This window comes from Chiroxiphia lanceolata, chromosome 4 (assembly GCF_009829145.1).
Source record: "Chiroxiphia lanceolata isolate bChiLan1 chromosome 4, bChiLan1.pri, whole genome shotgun sequence".
In the NCBI taxonomy this organism is placed as follows: Eukaryota; Metazoa; Chordata; class Aves; order Passeriformes; family Pipridae; genus Chiroxiphia; species Chiroxiphia lanceolata.
The window spans coordinates 46097776-46120878 of NC_045640.1; the positions used below are offsets into that span (position 1 = coordinate 46097776).

Genomic DNA, 23103 nt, shown 5'->3' on the forward strand with positions numbered 1-23103 from the left:
GGCACTTTAAAATGTACTGGTGTGTGTATACATATATTACACTAGAGCACTATGTGCCAGATCCAGTTGTTTCTTGAACATGCCACCACCTCCCTGGGCAGTCCATTCCAATGTTTAATCACCCTTGCAGTTAAGAAATTCTTCCTGATGCCCAACCTGAACCTCCCCTTGGAGCTTAAGGCTATATCCTCCTGTCCTGTCACTAGTTGGGAGAAGAAGCTGATCCGCATCTGGCTACAACCTCCTTTGAGGTAGTTGTAGAAAAAAATAAGGTCAACCCTGAGCCTGCTCTTCTCCAGGCTAAACAATCCCAGCTCCCTTAGGAGCTCCCTGTAGTCCTCATAGGACTTATACTCACCCTTCACTAGCTTTGTTGCCCTTCTCTGGACTTGCTCCAGCACCTCAATGTCTTTCTTGTAGCGTGAGTCCCAGAACTGGACACAGTTCTTGAGGTGCAGCCTCACCAACTTGATCCAGGTCTAACTGCTACCTGTGACACAGTGAAGTTCTGCCTCTACTTTCCAAATAAATTAATCACATCAGGAAAAGGTACTGCTTCTTGGAAACTGTTTTTGCGAGTTTTTAAAGGTACAGAAATTCTTACTGAACAGCCAGGATTGCAAAAAGGACTGAAAAAAATGTCAGAATCTCCAGATCACTCGTGCCCCAACTTTTGACCAGTGCAGGCCTTTGTAGGCTTTTCTGGAAGCACCCCAAGGTTGCTTGTCTTTTCTCAAGACTATCACAGGATACCTAAAGTATGCTAAACCATATAACATACCTGAAGTATAGGCATCTGCTGTTGTGTACTACACTGCCTGAAACACATCCAAGAGCAGGACAAAAAGCACTGTTTGCCAACAGCCTTCCTTCATACCCTCTTTCTGGGGGCTTATTCTAATAGGGATAAAGTATATGATTTTTGGGGGGGGGGGGGGGCGTTGCAGTTATTTAGTTATAAGACTGACCTATCCCATTAGGCTGAAAAGAGACCATAAGTAAGGTAACAACGCCAAGTCAGCATGTTTGAGAAGAGTCTTGCAGTTTAAGCATCTGTAGCCCAAAATATAGTTATGAAACTGTTACCAAAAATGATGACTGGAGTAAGAGGTCACAAAAGCTTTGCTCTCAGCAGCACATAAACACCGCAAACATACCAATGACACTAAATATGCCCCAGAGAACAGAAAGAGAGAGAGAGAGAGAAAATGTCTCTCTCATGTTTGAGGGAAACTAGTAGTCACCATAACATTAGATCAGGATGTGGAAACCTGCATTTTTAAGAAGTATGCAACTCAAGCATTAAAGAACTAAATGAGACTTCCATGAGACTAATTAAAATTTGAAAATGCTTTGCAATGAAACCTTCTGCAAGCATCAAAAAGAAGCATTTGTATACTAATAAAGATGTGCAAAGGAGGAACAGCAGCATTTATAAGTTCTTTAAAAAAAAACTCTTAAAATTATGTATATCAAAGTAATCTTGATAGCTCTTCAGTGAACAGTTTAACAGAGAAACTGATGCTTCAGATAGTACTGAGATTCTGTAAATCTGAATTCTTAAGCTTAAGCAGCAGTTTCTCCAATTTTGGTTCTCTTGGTTTCAGATTCTGTGAAGATTTGTATACTATATAAAACAAAAATCCCAACCCAAAACAACCCTTACAGAACACAATTCAATTTTTACCATCACCACCATATAATTAGACACGGTTAAAAAAAAAAAAAAAGGTACGAAAGTTAAGTTTCTTCCATGGGCTTTGGCCACACATTTTTCATCATTCTAACAGGATTCACTTCTTTTTCAAAGCACATGTAGTCAATCACCATGGGTCAATAAATAAGACTAAAACAGCTGTTAGCAAAGTCAATTGTAAACATTTGTCTTGATTGAGACAGCTAAGAGAAAAAGGCATCTGGATTTTCCATGAGCTTTACAACTGCGGTCATCACACCAGTATCTCACTGGTACAATCTTGCCCTTTGCAACTGTTCATACTTTACAAAGTAGATTGTAAGCTTTTCCGTCTTTCCCTTCTCCCTTTGACTTTCCATGTTCACTAAAGCAGAGCCAGAGAGGAAGAAACGAATTACAGCATTAGGTCCTAATTCTTAGATTAGTTTCAGGTCAGGCAGACTCTTATACACAGCCCAGAAGTAAGGCAGCACAAATAATGTGAAAACCCTAATACTCCTTCAGATATTACAAACCCTTCCAAACAACAATTTCTCTAAACGGTTTACTTCTGGAAATTACAACATAAAATCAGCACAGACCAGAAACATAGGTCTGTACTGCATGACCTAGCATTGCTACCTTATTGGGGTGTGAGAGATGTCTTTGAATGGACAGTTTATTATCACTCCCTCTTTTCTCTGAAAATGAAAACAAAATAAAAACCATCATGTTTCCCAACTAACAAGATGAGCCTCTGAATCCTTACTGCGATGAGGAAGAATAAAAACTGTTGTACAGAAGGAAAATTCAACTATAAACCCTTGCACAGCATCAGAGTTTCACACTGATCAACAGAAAACACCTAGGCAGAGAGAGAGGGCACTGGCACATTCTGAAGTCTCTTTCAATTCAATCAGAAGTAGTAAGGTGGCATATAAAATAATACAATAGTTTTCATGCATTTTTTCTTCTTATCATCATCGTATGAGTTGTGTTAATGGTAACTAGAAAACCAACCATACACCCCAGGGAAGAGGAGAAAATCAGACTGAAATAAAAAATCTCCAAAGACTATCAAGTGTGCCCGAGCATTTCTCAGTTACAAGAAACCCTATGCCCCAACCTGGCAAACTCCTGTACTGGCAGGCTGGCCCCAGGCACAGCCTCCGAGCAGGCAGCGGGCACCTGCCGGCACCTACGGATTTGTCCACACGGAGCAACTCAAAGCCGTGCCGAGTTACTACCAACAACCCTGGGCGACAGAACGGGCTCACGTGACCTTGCTAATAGTTCCTCAAAGACCAGAGAACGCAACACAGCAATCATTTTACCAGGGCACGCTGCCTTCTCCAGTTACCAGGGCCCCGAAGTTGCCGAGACCTCGGATTTTTTGCATCGAAAGCAAATATCAAAACAGCCTTCGGTGATTTTGGTGAGTGACGCAACGAGAAAGAAGTAATCAATGTTATTCCGCTGTTAAATCAGCAGCCCGAATCCGAACTGACCACCCAAGCACGGGGTCACGGGGGTGACAGACCCACGCAGGAATACCTGGCACTCTGTAAGGCGTCACACTGGTGAGGAAAAAGCCGCCTTGGAGATAAAAGCAAGCATCGCACGCTCTCACCTCGGCGCTCACAGCCCTGCGCGAAGCCTGGGTCCTCTCCCAGAAGTTTGCGACCAACGCTGCCCAGGGTCGCCCCACAAACCAGCAGCGGAAAAGCCGAGCCAAAAAGATAAAGGGGATTAGGCGGGCATTACTTCCAGTGACCTATATACTGCCCTCAGCCCGCGGCGGCCCTGTGGCAGACGGCAGCTGCTCGGCTGCGGGGGACACCGGCCCGACACCCCGCCCCGCCGGCGAGGCCAAGCGGTGGCGCGACACCTCCGAAACTCAGTCCAGGGCCCGTCCCCGCCGCCACCGCCCCCTCACGGCTCCCGCCCCGCGGGGACCTGCCCCTACCTGGCGCGGGCGGCGGCTACGGAAAGTTTCCCCGGGGAGGGGCGAGGCGGGCTCCACTCCCTCTCCGCCGAAACGACCGGCTCCGGGAAGGAGAGAAGGCAGGAAGGACGGAGGGAAGGAGGGAGGCGGCAGGCGGCCACCCAGGTAAATCGCCGTCCGCTACGGGACAGCGAGGCCGCCGTTAATCCCTCGGGCGGGAGCGCCCTCACGCCCGCCCGCCCCGGAGGCTCCGTCCCCTCAGGGCGGGCATCCTGCCCCGCGCCCCCCCGCGCCCTCGCAGCGGGCGGCCCCCGCTCGGCACCGGCCGCAGACTTTGTGCAAGCGGGGACGGGCCGTGACTCAGAGCGCCGGGGAGGAGCCGCGACCTGCCGGGGAGGCCCGGCCCGCCGCGGCCCCTGCCGGGCGGTTGTTCTTGCGTCGGCGGGCACCCTCCAAGAGAGTTTAGGAGGCCCCGGCTTTAGAAGAGGTGCCCCTGTAACTAAGAAAGCTTCCTGCCATCTATTTCTCCCTGCATGGAAAACCTGCAGGCTAGAAGTACCGTTTTAAATCTAGCCCGACCTTACAAATGAGAATTACAGGTAATTCCCCAATAATACAAGCTACAGGGCGATCAGTGGGCTGGAGCACCTCTCCTCTGAAGACAGGCTGAGAGAGCTGAGGTTGTTCAGCTTGGAGAGCAGAAGGCTCTGGGGAGCCCTTATTGTGGCCTTCCAGTACTTGGGAGCATCTCTCTTATGAGGACAGACTGCGGGAGCTGGGCCTGCTTAGTCTAAAGAAGAGAAGACTAAGAGGAGGTCTCATTAATGCATATAAATATCTCAAAGGTGGGTACCAAGGGGGTGGTGCCAGACTCTTTTCAGTGAGGCCCAGCAACAGTACGAGAAGCAATGGCCGTAAACTAAAACATAAGAAGTTCCACCTCAACATGAAGAACTTCTTTACATTGAAGGTGGCAGAACACTGGAACAGGCTGCCCAGGGAGATCATAGAGTCTCCCTCTCTGGAGACCTTCAAACCTCACCTGGACATGTTCCTGTGTCACCTGCTCTAGGTGACCCTGCCTTGTCAGGGGCATTGAACTAGATGATCTCCAGAGGTCCTTTCCAACCCTAACAATTCTGTGATTGTGTGATACTTTAAGGAGGCTCATAAAAAAGAGGGAGAGGGACTTTTTATGCGGGTAGATAGTGATAGGACAAGGGAGTATAGTTTTAAACTAAAAGAAGGGAGATTTAGATGAGATGTTAGGGAAAAGTTGCATATTCAGAGGTGTTGAGGCACTGCAACTGGTTGATCAGAGAAGCTGGGATGCTCCATCCCTGAAAGTGTCCAAGGCCAGGCTGGATGGGGCCTTGAGCAACCTGCTCTAGTGGATGGTATCCCTGCCCACGGCCAGGAGTTGGAACTAGAGGATCTTTAAGGTCCTTTGCAACCCAAACCTTTCTGTGATACTGTATAGTTCTTATTTTTAAATACCTCACTGTAACTGTGATGGATTGCTGTGATGAATAGTTAAGCATGGTTCAATATGCTCATGGCTTTTTTTTTTTGGTTTTTAATGGCTTCTGATAAATTAATTAGACTGTCAGGGTTCTGATTGTGGTTCACTAATGACTCAAAATAAGAATAGATACCGCCCTATTAGGGTAACAGCTCATTTAAATAAATGTATAATATAATTTACCAAGTGCAGTGGTGTTGTCTGTGAGCTCAGGAAGCGTTCTCTCAAAATACCCTATGTAATTAAAGAATAATTTACTGAGATTTCTAACTAACTAGACTCACACAAACTAACTCACACCTAGGTATGCCAGAGTTAAAATTTTCCAAGCTAGGATAAAACCATCATCCAAAAATCCAGTCAGAAATAAAACTGATCTAACGTGACTGAGGTTCCTCCACTCCTCCCCTTAAGAAGACTGGAAGAATCACTGGTTCTTGTAAAACATCTCAGCACACATTGAAACTAAATCTAAACTTTAAAGAGCAGGGGAAGCTGCCATTTCCAGAGACTGTAATTCCTCCCTCACATGCTGTTGTTTATTGGGTTTGGAACTGCAAGATGAAATATTAGGTTGTGCTGGTTTAAAGGTAAACCAGCAGGGGAAATGAACGCAACTCAAAACAGAGATTATAGATCAGAATAACAATTTAATAAAATAATACAATAAGTACGATTATACAGACGAACTATTGGTTTTAACCCACAAAACCCAAATATATAACCCAACACCCTGGGGCATGAACAGAGTGGTGTTCCTTGGGCCCCCTGAGTCCAAAGTAAAAGGAGAGGGGAAAACCTGTTGGTGAGAGTGCTGTTACAGTCTGGTCAAGAGTGGTGGTTGCAGTCTGGTCGAGAGTGATGGTTGCAGTCTGGTTGAGAGCGGTGGTCTGCAGTCTTCCTCTGGATCCCATGAGTGGTTAAAAAAGTTCTAAAACTCCAAGATTATATATTCTCCAGTTCAGGCAGGAATGCCCAGTACTTCCCTCAGGTCGGGGAGTTCCACAATGGGCATGAGGACAGAGGGCACCCTCCTATCTCGCAGGCCTCTTAACACCTAGTTTATAGCCTGAGGAGTCAGGCTGCTCTAGGCAGAAGGTGTAAGTAGTCTATTGATAACAGTTTCTGGGAAATGGCATGGAAGGCTATAGAATACACAGTTTGGGGTTACACCCATCCAGTGATGAACTGGTCCCAGCTGTTCTAACTAGGACATAGGTCCACATAATTATTGCAAATGCTGTGCAAAGGTGCTCAATAGAGCTACTGATGTCATCTCCCTCATAGTCTGAATCCAGAATCTGTTGCCTAGATGTCTGAGCATGCATGTCTCTGTTCGGAGAGGTGTTTTCAACATTAGATCTGGTATTTCTTACCATTCATTCAGGAAGCAGCTTCCATGTGCTGCTGTCGGGCCTGGGCATGGAGATGGGTGGCATTCAGCTGCTGTCTAGGATGGCAGAGCAGAAGCCAGCTTGAGAATTTGGTAAAATCGTCTAGAGGACTTTAGCAGAAACTGAGAGGATACTTCTGTTTAAATTGTTTGGTCTCAGAAGCATGGAAACTGTCAGCCAGTGCACAGATGAAAGATGCCCTTTGTGTGAAACATCTCATCATAAGCAGATCATTAAGGAGTGAGCCTCTGAAGCAGCGCCTGTTACAGATGCTGATATAATCTATTTCAATTCTTCTTATTGCTGCTCTAAGCATTTTAAAAACACTCCATAATTATTTTTACTGTGATAATTAGGTTGAATTCAAGATAGCTGTCCTTTTACATCCCTATCTCTTAATCATTTGATAAGCTGTTCTATCACACAGAAGAGAAGGAAGTGTAAAGATGGCTTATCACAAGCTCACACTAATCCTCCTACTCACCCTCTTTGTTCTACAGGCATTCTTTGCTACTAAGAAATACTTTGCCCAGGTGTAAGAGTAAGAGGAATAACACTCTAACCCAAACACAGTTGATTGAGAGGATAGTTGCAAGTAGTAAAGGTAACACAAAGTTTAATGAACAGCACTTGTCAGTCTTGAATGTTGTGTCATCAGTACAATTGTGCAGTACCTCTAGTGAAGTTTAATAATTACAACTAACTTTGTGTGTACAGTAGTTAGAGAACATAACAACATGTATGCTCACACTTTCTGTCAGCAGTTTTACTCCACAGAAAGGTCAGGCTTTCTAAAGAAATTCCAGACAGTTTCTGCTTTCTGTGACCCAGGGGCATGCCTGCAGCGTCAGAAAGATATTTGCTGGTGCAGATAAAAATGGCCAAGTGTACCGACATAGGTAAACCAGTCAGCTTTTAGAAGAGATCTTGTATTGTAATTATTTATACCATTTTCTCATGTTACATATCTTAAAAGTGTATTTGTCTATAAAGAAGTGTGCTTTATGCAAAGAATTAAATTACAATCTCCAATTACTAGTCACAGTTGTACTACAAAGAGAAAATCCATTAAGATAGACATAATTTCATTTACAAAAACCCAAGTCACTGTCAACAAACCGGAATGCTCACTGTAAATTACATGACCCCTGAACTGCCCCATTTAAAACAGATTTTTCTTAGATGTGATCTAGATCACCTCAGTGATCACCTCAGTAAAACAAATCTATACTACATTTGCTTCTTAGCAAGAAATCTGATTTCCAGGAAAGGTGTTAGAAGATAAACATCTTCTGTTAAGAACGAAGAAGAATATGGGAACTTTCCAAGTCATGTTATATGCTTTGCCACAGCCATTCTTCCTTATCTTCTATGAGCAACAGGAAAAAAGAAAGTGTGCTTTAAATTTTCAGAAAGCTACTGCAGAATTTTCTCTATATATACCTTAAAACCTTCATACTAAGAAGGGAAAGCCCTGTACTTTAAATGCATATGAAAAATCTTTGGTTACTTCTACCTAAGCCATATTTCATCTGAATGGTATAAACCACATTAATCTCTTAATGTTCAAAGATGTCCTCAAGCTTTTTTGAGATATGGTTTTGCAGATATTTTGCTTCAACGCACAATTTACAATGTAGTACCATTCTAAGATCATTAGTATATGAAAGATAAATGTTATATTTATATGGATAGAATCCAGACACTTGACTAGACTGGTAACTAATAAAAATATGTGTACAGATTGGAAATTAATACATTACCTTTAAGTGGCTGTGCTCTGGTAAACAGAAAACAACTTAAAGGATTCTGTAGGCTATCTTAACTGGTATGTATTGATTTACCTGTTTCAAAACAACTCTTTAAATAAAAGAAAGTTTGTTTAAAAAGTTATAGAACAGGATTTAGTTGAAAAGATTTACCTATGGCTATTATAAATTATTGATTCATGAGACAAACCAAAATAAGTTCACTGCCCCTTTAATAAAATTATTTTTTCTCTTCAAAACCGGATTTGGTTATCTATGATACATTGTAAGGGCCTGACACTAATTCTGAGAATAAGTTAATTCACTGTGCTCCAAAAGTCAGTCCACTCGTAGTCTGTAATTTCTCATGTGCTGTAAAATGTCACAGGTCAGCACTGCTATCAAAAGAAGTAATCTTGCCTTCCTCCACCCATTCTGTCCCTCCCTACATTTCCATCATCCCTGATCTATGCAGCTGTTTAATAAATGAGATCAGTTCCACGGTCCAGATTAAAATTAACCCCCCTTTTTTTGTGGTTAACTTTAACATGGATCAGGTTTTTTATCTGGTTCACCTGCCACCACATAAATCCTTACTCTGGCACAAGAGAGGGAGCAGCATGAGGGCAGGAATGAACTGGGGCAGCATAAATTAGCATAAAGAATATGTGAAGCTGAAAGTATGATTCAAAAATGGCTTTTAACAGATAGGCATCTAGAAACAATTGTGCTCTATCCTATTGTTTCTGAGGGTTTTTTCTTGAGAGTATGTACCTAAGGCACATGCTGTATGTAGCCACTGCTTATTTGAGAACTTGCCTTTGTCCTCTTCAAGTACTCTCTTTTTCTCTTTGTGCTTTAAAGACACAGAGCTGAACCCTGGACTTGTGCTGTAAATCCTTCAAGTTGCAGCTTTGGGGAGGAGGAAGGCGACTGACAACTTGAAAGAAAAAAAAAGAAAAACAAAATCCTTCCTTCTGACAGAAACAAGACCAAAACCTCCTTCCTTCTCCACAGGCTGCTAGTCTTACAGGATAGAAAATTTTTAAGTATCTCATAGATTTCTTTCAGATTTACTAAACCATCTCTGCCAGAGAAGATTTATGTCTGGACCTTCGCAGATCACTTACCTTAAGAATACAGATGGAGAATATTTAGCCAAAATATATCCGTGGAAGACAAGTAGCAGTAAACTTTTTAAAGGCTCAGTCCTCCTTTTGTAATTACAAGTTGTACTCCAAGGTCCAGTGGGAGCTTTAGCCAAGAACTACAAAAAATATTTCTTAATGAAAATCAGGTTATCAGCATTACTCTGTTTTTCTGGTTATAAAAACTGCAATTATAGCAAACATGGTGTTTGAGCAAACAGAACCAAAGATACTCTTCCATTACCTATAACCTGCACACAGGTCACATCATAGTCAATAGTGGAAAAACATCCATATTTTCTATCCCAACCCTACTCAAAATCATCTCTGAAAATCTGGATTTAGTAATTTAATTATGTCAGATTTGTAAAAAGAAGAATGTTGACAGTTCACCAGTAGGGAAAATTTCAGTAGACCGCAGTAGCACTGTTGCACACTGGCTCGGATACAAGGCCTCTCCCCAGCTAATTATAATGCAATCTATGTAAATTCCCTAGAGAAGCATTTGCTTATTAGTACCCACACAATATTCTCTGTTTCCATAACACCTCTCTTAGTTTTCACCACTGTATTGCCCACCCAAAGTCACACTTCTGTCTGCTTTCGTAAAACCTTCTACTTTCATAAAACCTCCTGATAGACCACCTCTTTGGTAGACTCTAATCACTGAGCTACTGACAATGGGAAATAGGTTACCTGTGATATGGGAAATTCCTGCAGTCTGAGTTACACAAAACCTGTCTAGCAGATGTGAAATCAGACAGATTGGAATTTTGGAATTTCTTTTTGGTTTGTTTGGGTTTTTCTTCCTGAACCAATATGAATTTGCACCTGCTGGAAACTGTTACTGAAGGAAGGAAAAATAAAATGTCATACTGTACAAGTCCACTGGACTCTGAATGGAACTACTGTCAAGCTGCATGCCTGGGAAGATGGAGAGACAAAACAGGCAATGAAAGATTGTATAAGTGGGCATGTCTCCCTCATATTACTTAAAAGACAATGAAATATTATTAAGTAGCATTGTCGCGTGAGTATATGAATGCTGATTTCCTCTATGAATAGGCCTAGGCTATGAAGATACTATGACAGGAGATAAACCATTCAGCTGCTAGGCAAAAAATCTGTAGTAAATCAGAGAGTAATTCTTAGTAGTGCTTTGTTCCTCTGCATGTGCTTTTTCGTTCCTTGCTTAGGTCTGGAATAAAGTGATTCTTCACCATTGTCAGATACTTGGTATAGTCAGTAGTTGTTACTTTCTACAGAGAAAACAAGAGACAGAAATGAGATTTTCCAAGGAGGAAAGATTCGCTTTGCATTTTTTGCATAGGATGTACAGAAAAAAAGGAGTTTATTTCCTGAAACTGAGTTAATGTTTTGCATTGTAGCTTAACCTCTCTTCAGAGTTTATGAGTGACTGTTAAGAGTCTTAAGTATAAAGTACTTAATTGATAGTTTTTACTTAATATTTTCAAAAAGTTTGCTTTTAACTTTTTGCCACTAATTAGTTTATTTGTGTCAAATAAATACTTAGTGCAAGAGAAAAGCTAGGGACCTGTCTTTGAGTTCTCAGAGTAGACACCTGGAGAAAGACAAAACCTCCAGTATGATGTGACTTCCAGCCAAATCACAGACAATAAACCCCATATTTTAAGGTCCCTCCTTGTTCTGTAAGGTATTCAATAGGAAGTTTTACTGAAATCCCCAGCAATTTGCTGAATTACAGGTCAATGGCTGTTGGAGATTTGAGGTCAAATATCAGCATTGATAGGTGCCTAAGTTATTTGAAATAAAATCCTTTTGGGATTTTTTCAAAAGCATCTGGCAGGTGAAAAGTGCTCATTTCCCTTTGCATTTTAAAATCATTGGATAAAATTCACAGACAGCATTAAGATCAAAGAGCAGGCTCCGAGTCTCTCACCCTTTGAGAGTTAGTTCCTAGCTGCCAACTGGTACAATCATGCTCCTCATCCTTGCTCTTTCCAGGCTCAGGCTCTTTGCAGCAAAGTACTTCAGCTTGAAAAGACTCCCTAGTTTCCCACTTTGTATAAATTGATGGGTAAGAAACATTGATGCAAGGAAGGAAAGTGAGTTTGAATTTCTTTGGATAAGTCCTGCACTTTTATTTTGCAGGCAAATGATCTATTAATGTACTGTATCTAGGGCCAACAGCAGCTCCTCAGCAGATATGTTCTGAAGAAAGCTCCCTTCAGTTCTTTCTAACAGTAGTTTCTAGGCTCTGAGTAAATAAAAAATCTGCATTTGCGGTCCTAATTCGTACCCTCAGTCTCCAGGGAGGACAGGACTGCAGTTACACTCTTGTGTATTACATAGCCCTTCAGCTAGCCCAAAGCAGCTCCCTGCTCAGTGAGGTCTTCTTGGATGGCCTCTGTAAGGGGCTTAGTTCTCCCATGCACTCCATGAAGGACATGGAACTCAGGTATGAATTTCACTCCAGCATCTGATAGTTAGGCATTGCCACCACTGTTAGAAGTCTGACCATTAACTGTCTTGCTGAAGGCAAAATAGAGAACTAGAAATAGTCAGAATTATCAATTAGGGAAATTTTCAGCTGCCCTTTTTAGGGCATTTCTGTTGTTTTGCTTTTCCTGTTTTTCCTTACATTTCTCTCCCCAAAACGAGATTCTATAGTATTCTGCTTGCATTAGGGGAAACTCGCATATGGTTGTCATCTACCTATACGAAGGAAAATAAAACAAAACATAGTTGCTATCCCAGGAAAATTGGATGATATAGTAAAATGTTATTAATTTTGAGCATGAATTGTTACAGTTTGAGAAATATGGCCTAAATGTACAGCATGAGTTGTATACACTTGTCTCTGAGAAATCAGTTATAGTTTGCACACCTAAGAACTCATATATTTACAGAATGTAAACTGCCAGTTACTAATGTCTTGAGATTCTTTATCATAATAATTATTTGTTCAAGTTAAAGCTTGATACCCTTGTTTTAAAAAAAATATCAATTCTAGGGTCTCTGTCCTTTAAGATGCATTCACTAGAAATTGCAATACTGATGGAATTCAATGTTTTTTATTTGTTGGCCCTGGCAGCTGTGTATTAGTAAAATAAATAAATTAAATAAACAGTTCCAGTCACTAGAGGCTTATTGCTGGAGTTATCTGCATAGGACAGGAGGAGAAGTTCTACCAGAGGAGCTTGGCTTTCCAAATCAGAGATTAGTGGAATCACTAGGAATAAATATGTAGAATTGTGTGACCTGTGGGAAATATTTCACTTGCCAAATGATGATGCTAACTAGTATTAAAGTTTGAAGTCCTCTAGCATCTATTCTGCATTATTCATATGAGTATAAATGCCATTATATTCAAGCATCTAATATGGTATCAGTCTGTATCTTATTAAAAAGAAAATCTGTGGTGTAGTTGACAACCTAAGCCTGTAGTATTTTTCTTTTAGTTCATCATTCTTGGATCCAGGGTACCTTACTCTGTATGTGTGTGTGAATAGTATAAAAGTGTGTATATATGTATTTATGACTACATACATAATTCTTTGTGTGCACGTGGCTGTGAGTGGGACCAGATAACACACACATATGGCCATACTTGCTGTAGTCAAGGCACTTCCTTGCCTTGTTTGGATAAACTAAGCAATAAACACACTGGATAGTTTTGATGCACAGAAAGTAAGACAAGGGGATCTAATAATGCCTTAGTATTGCAACTTCATGAATATCTCAATAAACCTGGGAGAGCAGTCACAAAGTAGGTATTCCTGTGCAGGTCCCACTATGCCGGTATTCCTACCTGATAAGTTAATTTTTAAATGAATGTATTCATTTTTATTTAGGAGATATATATAATATTTCATATATGTATTATATAATATACAATTAGATTTTAATTTATTCATTAATTTAATGAATTTTTTTAAAGATGCAAAGTTATAAGCTGGACACTTATAACTTGCCAATTCCATGAAAATAACTTGGGAAAGTTGTATACAGTTGTAGGGGAAAAAGTAGCAGAATGAACCAGAATGTTTAATTTCCTTTATTGGAATCTAGAAAGTCAAATGGAAGTTGTTTATTGTGTTTGCAACTGCTAATAATAAATATTAAAACTTGAAGGAAAACAGAACTGAAGTTTATGGACTTATGATGATGATGATTGTGCTGTTGAAGTGCTATAGTTGTATAGTGCATAGTAGTTTCAAATGGCAAAACAGGATTTCTTTGGAACTAGTTCTGTAGTACGTCCTAAGCAGTTCAGAAAATAATTTATGGTAGTTCATCTGTTTCAAGCTGGAGTTCATAGATGGGCTCCCTTTGACAGAAGTTGCTCTCTTCATCTCTTCTAGGAATCACAGAATCATAGAATAGTTTGTGTTGGAAGGAACCCTAAAGATTATCCATTTTCAACCCTCCTGCCATGAGCAGGGACACCTTCCACCAGGTCAGGTTGCTCAAAGCCCCATAACACTTGGTCTTGAACACTTCCAAAGATGGGGCAGCCACAACTTCTCTAGGCAACCTGTTTCAGTGCCTCACCACTCTCACAGTAAAGAATGTTTTCCTAATATCTAATCTAAATCCACCTTCTTTCAGTTTAAAGCCATTCCTTCTTGTCCTATCACTACATGCTCTTACAAAAAGTCCCTCTCCAGCTCTCTTGTAGGACTTCTTTAGGCACTGGAAGGCTGCTATAAGGTCTACCCAGAGCCTTCTCTTCTCCAGCACAAAGAACCCCAGCTCTCAGCCTGTCTTCATAGGAGAGCTGCTCCAACCCTCTGATCATCTTCATGGCCCTCCTCTGGACTCACTCCAACAGGTCCACATCCTTCTTGTGTTGCCCACCTCATTCCTCACCTTCTTCTGGTTCAATTGTAGCACTCTGAGGTGATAGAAACACACAATCAGTCAGGTTGAAGAGATCTCTGGAGCCCACCTTGGCCAAACCCCTGCTCAAAGCAGGACCAAATAAATCAGGTTGCTCAAGTCTTTTTCTAGCCCAGCTTCCAAGGGTGGAGATTCCACAACCTCTCTGGGCCCTTGTCCCAGTATTGGACTGCCCACATGGGAAGTCATTTCTGATACCCAGTGGAATTTCCTGTTTCCTATGTCCATTGCCTCTTGTCCTATCACTCTGCCTCATCAATAAAAGATCAGAGTGTGCTGCTGACCTACATTCAACTCAATGTCCAACAGCATCTCCAGGTCCTTTTATGGAGAGCTGCTTTTTACCCAGCTGGCTTCTAGCCTGTCCTATTTTGTGAAGTTATTCCACCCCGACACAAGACTTTGCATTTGCCCTTTTTGTCAGCCCATTTATCCAGAGGTCCTTCTGAATAGCAGCCCTGCTCTCCAGTGTAACAGCCATGTCTTCCAGTTTGGTATCACTCAAATACATACTGTGCATGCAATCCATCCCATCATCTGAGTCTTTATTAAAGACGTTAAACAGTATTGACCCTGATATCATCCCTGCCTGAAGGCCTTGCTAGTAAGGGACTGCTGGTTGGATTTTGTACCATTGATCCTAGATGGCTTCCTGGGCCCAGCAACTCAACCAGTTGCAATGTCCGGCTTCCTAGGAAAGGCAGCTCTCGGGGCCTTTCAATGCTTATTCCTTCAATTCTAGTGAGGAGAGACTGTGCCATCGTTATTCTCAAAGGCACTAGAGCACTGTCAATAAAGAGATCTGGTTGCAGGTTTAAAGCAAGCGAGTAAGCAGGAGGTAGCGGTAGCGTGAGGGATAGCAATTGAAGCCTAGGAAGAAGTCTCAGGATCAAAGAGGAGTAAATAAAATGGAGGACAAGTCCCATTATTGATATTGAAAAAGTACTCCTGGCACTTCTTTGGCTCAGAAAAAAGATTTTCTTTTCTGAAAAGCATACTCCTAGAGACAGAGGTTACTCAAGCTATTTTCATCCTTTTAACTGTAAATATGTACTATTTGCTATTGCAGAAGATGGGATATCAGGCTGGACAGCCCCATTTATGTGAGCCATTATAGAGTACTTGACTCTCATCTCTTTTCACATTAAAAACATGAAATTATCAACAAGCTAAGTGGTAGTGATGTGGAAGTTGAAGGAAAGAAGCTGTTGACTTTGTTTTGATATCCAGGAGAATGCTGAGAAGGTTGGAGGTTCCCACTTCCTTTTTTATCCTTTAGAAACACTAATGTATTGCAAGTAGCTGTTACAGTTCTGGGAAGTATTGTATTTAGCAGTTCTCTGAAATTTAAGCACTGAATGTCAGCCAAGTAAGTCAGATGGATGTGTGTGGGTAAAAGGGGTATGTGGTAATTTGAAGGAAAACGAGTGTGCCAGCAAAGGCTTCTTCAACTTTGTGTGAAGGTACTCTTCAGTTTTCAAATTATATCTTAGTCTGATAGGTAATTTCCAGTCTTGCTGCAGTGAAAGTTGTTCACATTAAAGTATAGTGCAGCCCATATTTGGTTGCTAATTGTTTGGCATTTCTCTCTCCACTTCTCTCAATTTTGTATTACATCTGGCGTCCAAATGACATAAGTAATATATGGACATCACAGACAGAAAAATCAGGAATTGCAGCATGATGAAATTTATTTTGTAATAAACAAATTTGATAATTGCAGCCATTTGAAGTAAAATTATAAATGGTTCATATGAAATAATTCTGGTTTTAAGGATAATGAGCTATATAATTTAGTAGCATTGGGAACTAACTTTTTAAAAGTTGCTGTGGCTAATGCTATTCTCACAGTAATTTCATGCTGTTAAAACTCCACCAGCATTAATGGAGTTAATCCTAATTTTCATTTACATAAATGCAAAGAAAGCTCAGCCTCAGTGATTTTTTACATACTGTTTCAAGAGTGCTCAAAATTTTGAAACCCACTTAATTCCACACAAATATAAAGCTCAATGCAGAGAGATCTAATTGTTCTTATTTCACATATAAAAATATATGGCAAACAACAAAACAATGAAATACTGTTCTTTGACATTTTAGATTTGCAATGCTGGTTGAACATTCAGAGGCTTTTTGAGCTTTATTTTTATCAATGAAAAGTCTGTGAAACTGCTTAACTAAAAATTGGCTTGTATTGATGTTATCCTGTCCACTAGCTTCCATAGATGAGGGAAGTACTTAACTGCCTGTATCAAAGGGAAGAAAAAAGCATTTGATTTTTAAGACATAAATCAAGTACTTCGTTTCATACTCTTTGATCGGTTTTGCTGACACGGGCACGTAATCTGACCCCCTTTGCCATCTAATTATGAACCTCTTTCCCCTCCCTCCCCTTAGTATTGAGCTTTTATCAAGGCTAGGTTTTTTTCCCTCCAGGGAGTAGTCATGCCTCCTGCATTTTTCTCTCTGGTGTTTAGAAACCCCTTTGCAATGTTAAACCATTAGTAAATACCCACTTCTTCGAACATCGAGTACATCTTTTTTTTTTTGTTACTAGGCTGCCGCTCTATGGCCGTGCACATAAACTACAGCTTTACTTCCACGGGAGTAAACTGTATTGGAGGCGTTTCTGGGAGTGAGAGAAAGAACGTCTGGGCTTCATGTTCTACAATGAGAGTATGAATACGTTAAAAGAAGACAAAGGAAAAATCTACCATTTCATTCGTAGGCACCTACCAACCTGGTATTTTAAATACGTTATAGACAATGGTTTTGATCATTAATAATGTGCATACTGTAGTACACTAACACAGAATTCACCACTGCTTGTCCTGGCTGTCTAAAATAATGCTAATTTGAATTGGATTTTCAAATGAAAGTAAAAGGATAATACTTTTTAAAATACCCTGGCCAGGAAATCAAGTAGACTGATCCATGCCTGGTGTCCTTCATAAGTATGAAGTTTTGATGCTTTTGAATCTCTGGAATAACTAAATCATGGAAGAAATCAAGCTGTGTTTTAAGTGTAGAGGTTTATATGTAGCCATACACAGTTCTTTACAAATGGGTTAAAGGGGCATTAAACTTTTATTAAGAATATTTTCACTTATGCAAGGTTAGAATACACTGCCTAGTAATGATGCAAGTCACTGTTTTCACATCTGCATCTGAAAATGGAGAGCGTTGAAATTTAGCAGATCTGCCTTCTGGAGTACTGTGAGCAAGCTTTAGATTTGTCTGCCCACGAGCACTTCAGTTTGAGTCCTGCAGTGTTAAGACCTTTAACAGCTGAAAGCTGTGTTAAATGTGGATACTATTATTTCTCATCCTTGTGCAATTTTGCATGTTTCCATTCAGAAAGTGGAATAAAATCAAGCTTGAGATGTGTTCCTGCCTTCATTTTTAGCACATCCAAGACAAGAGGAAAACTTCAAGGTTGGTAGACATCTAATTTCTTGTAGATGTTAACTTCTAAAGAACACAGTGCCTGGTTATGTCTTGTCAGAGACCATCAGTTACTAGCTAAAATATTGTAAGATCTTCATAATTAGACTATTTCCTGTGTAAACAATACCTGCAGACCAAAAGCAATCTGAAAAATTGAAGTCCAAAGCAAAGGAAATTAATTCGTTCAAGTGAATAAAAGAGATCGTATTGGCCAGAGATGCCCAGTAGCTTGAAAACAAGCTCAGAATTTTTAATATGTGTTTTTCCTTTGAATATCCTCCTGTATGCACTCCTAGGTTTGCTGGAGGGCAGAGGAGAAGGAGGATTGTTAAAAATTAAACAGCTTGCTCTTACTAAAATAAAAATCCATCATACAGTTATCACTGATATAGGTGCTGACCTTTGGCCATGTTAGTAACGCGTTCCAGAGAATGTCTTCAGCATTTGAATATATTTTGTTAATGTAGGTTAATATTATAACAAGGGACAAATCTTCTTAAAATAGTATTTTTCAGGATACTCAGCCATAAGGCAATGTTGTTTTCTAAACCAAGCCAGCTGTTAAAAGTGCTAATTAGTTCTGCCAAGAAGGTAACAGTGCCTATGTCCTAATAATCCAAACTGTAATGTATATTAAGAGGCTGTCAATGCAGCAGTTATGTTCTCCCATTTAGGAATATTACAAGAAAAATTTACTATGAACAGGAGATTGAGAAAGAAGGGGAAATCATAAAACAGGATAAATTAGGAGCTCAGAAAGAAATTGGACAAGAAACAGCTTGGGTATAGGATATAAACCAGTATAAAAGGAGAGAAAAAATTACTTCATTTTATAAAGTATTTCTACATCAGTCAGTGCAAGCAAGAGCAACATAAGAGGTGCGGTTTAAAACCATGCACTGAAGTTGCAAGTGACAATATTGGAAGTGTTTTCAAAGAACAGGGATGCTGACCAAATAGCTAGAGGCTGGAATGCAAGCAAGAGTGAGGATGCCTGAAGCGTGATACAGGCAGCACAAGATCTTCCTCTGTAGTTTATTTGTTGCAGCAGAAGCACCACGGTCCCAAGCTACCACCAGTGCTGCGTACAAATCTGCCCAGTGCTGCAGTGCAGCAGTCTTTGACACCTAACACATGCAGCTGAAACTCTCAACTCTACCAGCAAGGCTAGAGAGTGAGAATTAGAGCATCAGACAGTGAGAAAACATCAACACATTTTCTGTTGGGTGGCACTGTGTCAGGTAGATGCACATCAAAATATATGTGCAGAGACGTAGAGCTAGCAAAAGCTAGGTTAGCTGTTGTTTGCAGGAATTAATATAACTGTTGAAGGTGAATTGAACTGCAAACCAAACCAGGTCCTGTAACAGTCAACACAGTTTTTGAGCTGCTATAATAAACGGAATTATTTCCCACACGTGATGTTACTAAAAACGTCCATCTTGTACGAAGTGTTTTATTTTTTTTTCCCCCGAAACTTTTGGATAACTTTGCCACTATTTACCATAATTTTTCTCCTGTGTTCTTCCTAATGAAGAGTGGTTGAAAATGCCAGTGCACTGTATTCCAAATATGGCTGCAAGAGGGCTGCAACAGGACTGTATAGAAGATTACTTATTCAGCTGAATTCCAAATATAAGCCATGGCTGTTCTCAAAATGCCACTATTTCTTTGGTTTTACAATGGCATCATATAAGAGATCTTTCCACCTGTTTGGTTTGGCTCTGTTTTTGAGAGTATGGGTGGCAAAAACTGATATTTTTTTTAAAACACGATAACATGCCATCAATATTTGGAAAGGTAAAAATGTCTTAGTATTACCAAGTAATCCTAATCCTGAGAGAGGGACCTTTTCTTCCTTGTGCATCTAAATTATTCACAAAGGGAAAAGGCCTTTAAAACCAATTCAATTTTATTGTCAAGACATGAAAGTATAAATAACTGCTTTCACCATATCTTCGTTTTCTCTTGTTCTGTTTACCAGAAATTAGTTAGTCATACAGATTCAATATAATTTAATTATATCTAGAATCCTGTTGTGCCAAAACGGAAAGTGTCTAGAGGACCCACATGTAGTTTTCCCAGTTTTCCTGACCTTTGCGACTAAAGACCTTCATCACTGAACTAGCAAGGTTAGAGCCCTAGAGAGGCAGAGTTAATTACCTGCTTCTCCCATCCCTGCTGCAATGCTACCTCACTTTTCTGCATTTCAGTTTCCTCATGCATTGTATTTCCTTCCTCTCTGTTGTTGTTGTTGTTGCTTTGGGTTTTTGTTGGTCTTTTTACATATTTATTGATACAGTATAGGAACAGTGCATCTAAAGGGTCCATATGAGCTGGAAGCTCTTTGTATCAGTATAATCACACTAATAAATTCTTCAGCTCAGGTACTCTAGCTCACTTTATTTCATTAAGCATAGTTCCTCACAGCGCTGCCTCCTCACTAATACTCTCTTTTAGTAGGGACGAGCAGATTAAAATGAGCATGCTGGACATCTGCTACCACCCTTGCAAAACAGTGGAGGTCATGGTCCAATCCAATTAAGAACAAAAACCTAAGGGATACTGAAGTTAGTATCCCCTTGAGCTGCCCAGAGCTTTGCCCTCTCTCACCTCAGATCAAGTTTTGCATTGAAATAATGTCCTCTTTTGATTCTCCTGCTTTGTTTAATTATCTGTACTGTTTGTACTATTTCTTTTAATGTTATGTCTATTAAGCTACCATTTCTTTCCTCTTGGCTTGACTGCAAAGGTCTTATCCTGAATATGCACGGAATCTAGTACAACCTCCAGGCAGTAGTGAATCTCCAATACTGTTATTTATAAAAGATATTTTGTGGACACTGTACACACAGTAGTAAATTTATTGAAGTGTAAAGAGAAAAATGGCTCAATACAATGCAACACTTCAGGAACACATTTTGATATAGCTCTCAATCACACACAAACATGAAGTTATACTGTCTGTCATAAAAGACTTGGATATGATAAATTCTGTGAGCAGTATATAAAATCTAAGGCTCAAAAAGCTAGCTACTTTCACAGTACCAGCTCCAGGAAGCTGGCTAGATATCCCTTCAGTCTTATGTTTAACAAATTGCTGTGAAATTACGCGGGTGTTCTTTTCTTTCCCCTCAAAATACAGCTTTTTGAAACATCACCCTTTAATATTTTTCTGTTCACATCCCAATGGATAAATATTCATATCTCAGAATTTCTCACAGCTGGCAGAAATTGGCAATACTGTTGTTTGCTAGAAAAGAGGCAAAGGACTGAAATGGAATGGCACTATTGCCCCATAAATATGATCTCATCAAATCAATCTGCAGGTCTGGAAAATTCATAGTTCTTCCATCGAATTGCTTCAACACTGTACATGTTTTGTGGATAATGTGAGGACTTACATCCCTGATCCAAATCCAGCTGAAGCTGGCAGAAAGACTGATTGTGATTCTTTGGAATACGCATCCTCATCTGCTGACATGTATTAAAAGAGGTGTACAGCAATACCTGTGCCAGGCTGCTGTGCCTGCTTACAACAAAAGGAAAGCACTCATGTTTCTACTGGTTTTTTAAGTGAGGAGACCCAATTTTGATGTAGAAAGGATCCTGCCAAATTAAGTAAACAATGCAGCAGGGCTACAGAAAAATTTGAATACTACATATCTAGAAGAAGGAGACCTGAATTCACAGCCTTAGGGGAGGATAAACAAGAACAGCTAAACCATCTCTGTACTCCTCTGATTCTGGGTTGATCAGCAATCTGAACAGCTTCCAACTGGTGCTGAAGTTCTGGCTCTGACAGCTCTTATTTGCCATATTCTGCAAGAGCCCTTTGGATAAACAGCCTTTATACTCCTTATACTGCCACCAACAAGGACTCCCGGAATTGCAGAACACTCCAACTATCATAGTGGGCATAAAGTGAGTAGAGCACATCTGAAGACATTTGAAGTGCACAAGAACTACTTCACTTTTATTGAGATGTCCAAAGTAATTTCTATGAGGCTCACTTGCCTGGAAGCACTGTGCTGATACATCTCTGTTGTCACTGCTCCAGTTCATCACTGAACTCGCTCCCAAAAATAACAAAAGAAATGCCGAAGACATGACGCTGGAGGCTGTGGTGAAACCTACACAAAACTTCTTATGATCAGAGTCTGGATTATTGTGGACCATATGGGCTCATCATAAATGTGCGAGAATATTTATTATACAAAGAACAAATATATAAACACAAGTTTTTATTGTAGCCAACAAAAGAGTAATGTAACTAGGAGAAAGGTGAGGAATTAATCAACTGTGTAGTTGGCGGCACAAACATAAGAACTGTGATACCAAATGTAAGGCCAGAATTTCTGCGAAGTAACATCTCAGCATGTTTTTTCATCATTTTTATTTCCTGCATTAACATATGAATGACCAGTGAATGCTCAGGGCATTTAGAAGCCAGAAATAAACTAGAATGTAGAGCAGTTTGTCCTGACCCTCCCTTTGCTACTGCCACCCCTTGCTTCTTGTCTCTTTTGCTTCCACCTCGCTATTCCTTAAAGCTGCCTTTTCCCATTAGTGATCATGTCACAGTGCTTTACCAATTAAAAGTCTTACTAGATAGTCCCTCTAGATGGTTTCTGATTCTACCATTTCTCCTGATTCCTCACTAGCCTTCAATAAAAGTGATACTTCTTGTAGCCTCAGAATTTCCTGCTTGAAATAAGCTTTCAAGTAGCATGTATGTATTAGCCAGGCTAAGTGAAGACAGAGGAAGTATGAGAATTGGGAGGCCTTTTAATATAATTTTAATATATTTTTACTATAAAAGGATTAGTTTCACAGGACTCTTGAAAAAAAGACATTAGACAAATCAAAAATTGAGTCCAATATACATAATTTTTAAAGGGTTTTACTTGGTTCAGTACAATCTGTTTGGCTTTCTTTCTGAGGAGTGCTGTGAGCTTCTGGTTTTTTATTTCTTCTTGGCTTCTATTTGTATTCAGATATCACTTTGCACAGAAAAAGATTGCCTCTTGGAGAGTTCAGTTACACATGCTGTTCAAGTGATCCTGACAAGGATGAATGGTAATAAAAATTGTCCATCCTTTGAATGTGATTTGGATTACAGTGCAGAAATTATATGTCAATATTGGATAGGGCTGTAGGGGGGCTATACACAAGAAATATAGGGTTATATGTGAACGTGATTTGTCATTCCCCTCTTGACACCACTCACTCTATGGGTCTGTTCTTTATTTATAGGCAAGAAGCATGCTGACATTTCAATATTCCTTCAGCTCAACAGTTCAGAGTACAGTCACAGCAAGAAAAGCAACACGTGTAATC

At 40.3% G+C, this 23103-nt stretch overlaps 2 protein-coding genes across 8 annotated transcripts in view; one reads left to right on the forward strand and one right to left on the reverse strand.

The window, feature by feature from the left end:
* Positions 1-3982, reverse strand: part of FAM160A1 (family with sequence similarity 160 member A1) — an 87113-nt gene extending 83131 nt beyond the window's left edge. For 2 of the 7 annotated variants that reach the window (XM_032686021.1, XM_032686014.1), the window contains exon 1: positions 3642-3982. The gene's annotated coding sequence lies outside the window, so the exon portion shown is untranslated. Of the gene's footprint in view, positions 1-3229; positions 3536-3641 lie in introns of those variants that run through there. The other 5 variants (XM_032686018.1, XM_032686017.1, XM_032686020.1 and 2 more) reach the window with 5 other exon arrangements.
* LOC116786238 lies at positions 148-19450 on the forward strand. Its single transcript, XM_032686682.1, has 5 exons — positions 148-251; positions 2825-3110; positions 3467-3785; positions 16874-16992; positions 17674-19450. Exons 1-5 carry the CDS (start codon positions 148-150, stop codon positions 17683-17685), a joined length of 840 nt encoding a protein of 279 aa, XP_032542573.1. The 3' UTR covers positions 17686-19450.
* The last annotated feature ends 3653 nt before the right edge of the window (positions 19451-23103 follow it).

Bases quoted from the DNA above. Each gene is read 5' to 3' on its own strand.
- LOC116786238 (XM_032686682.1), top strand. From the start codon at position 148: ATGCCCAACCTGAACCTCCCCTTGGAGCTTAAGGCTATATCCTCCTGT. The intron at 252-2,824 runs GTAGTTGTAGAA...CTGTACTGGCAG, and splicing joins TGGCTACAACCTCCTTTGAG to GCTGGCCCCAGGCACAGCCT. The intron at 3,111-3,466 runs GTGAGTGACGCA...TACTGCCCTCAG, and splicing joins AACAGCCTTCGGTGATTTTG to CCCGCGGCGGCCCTGTGGCA.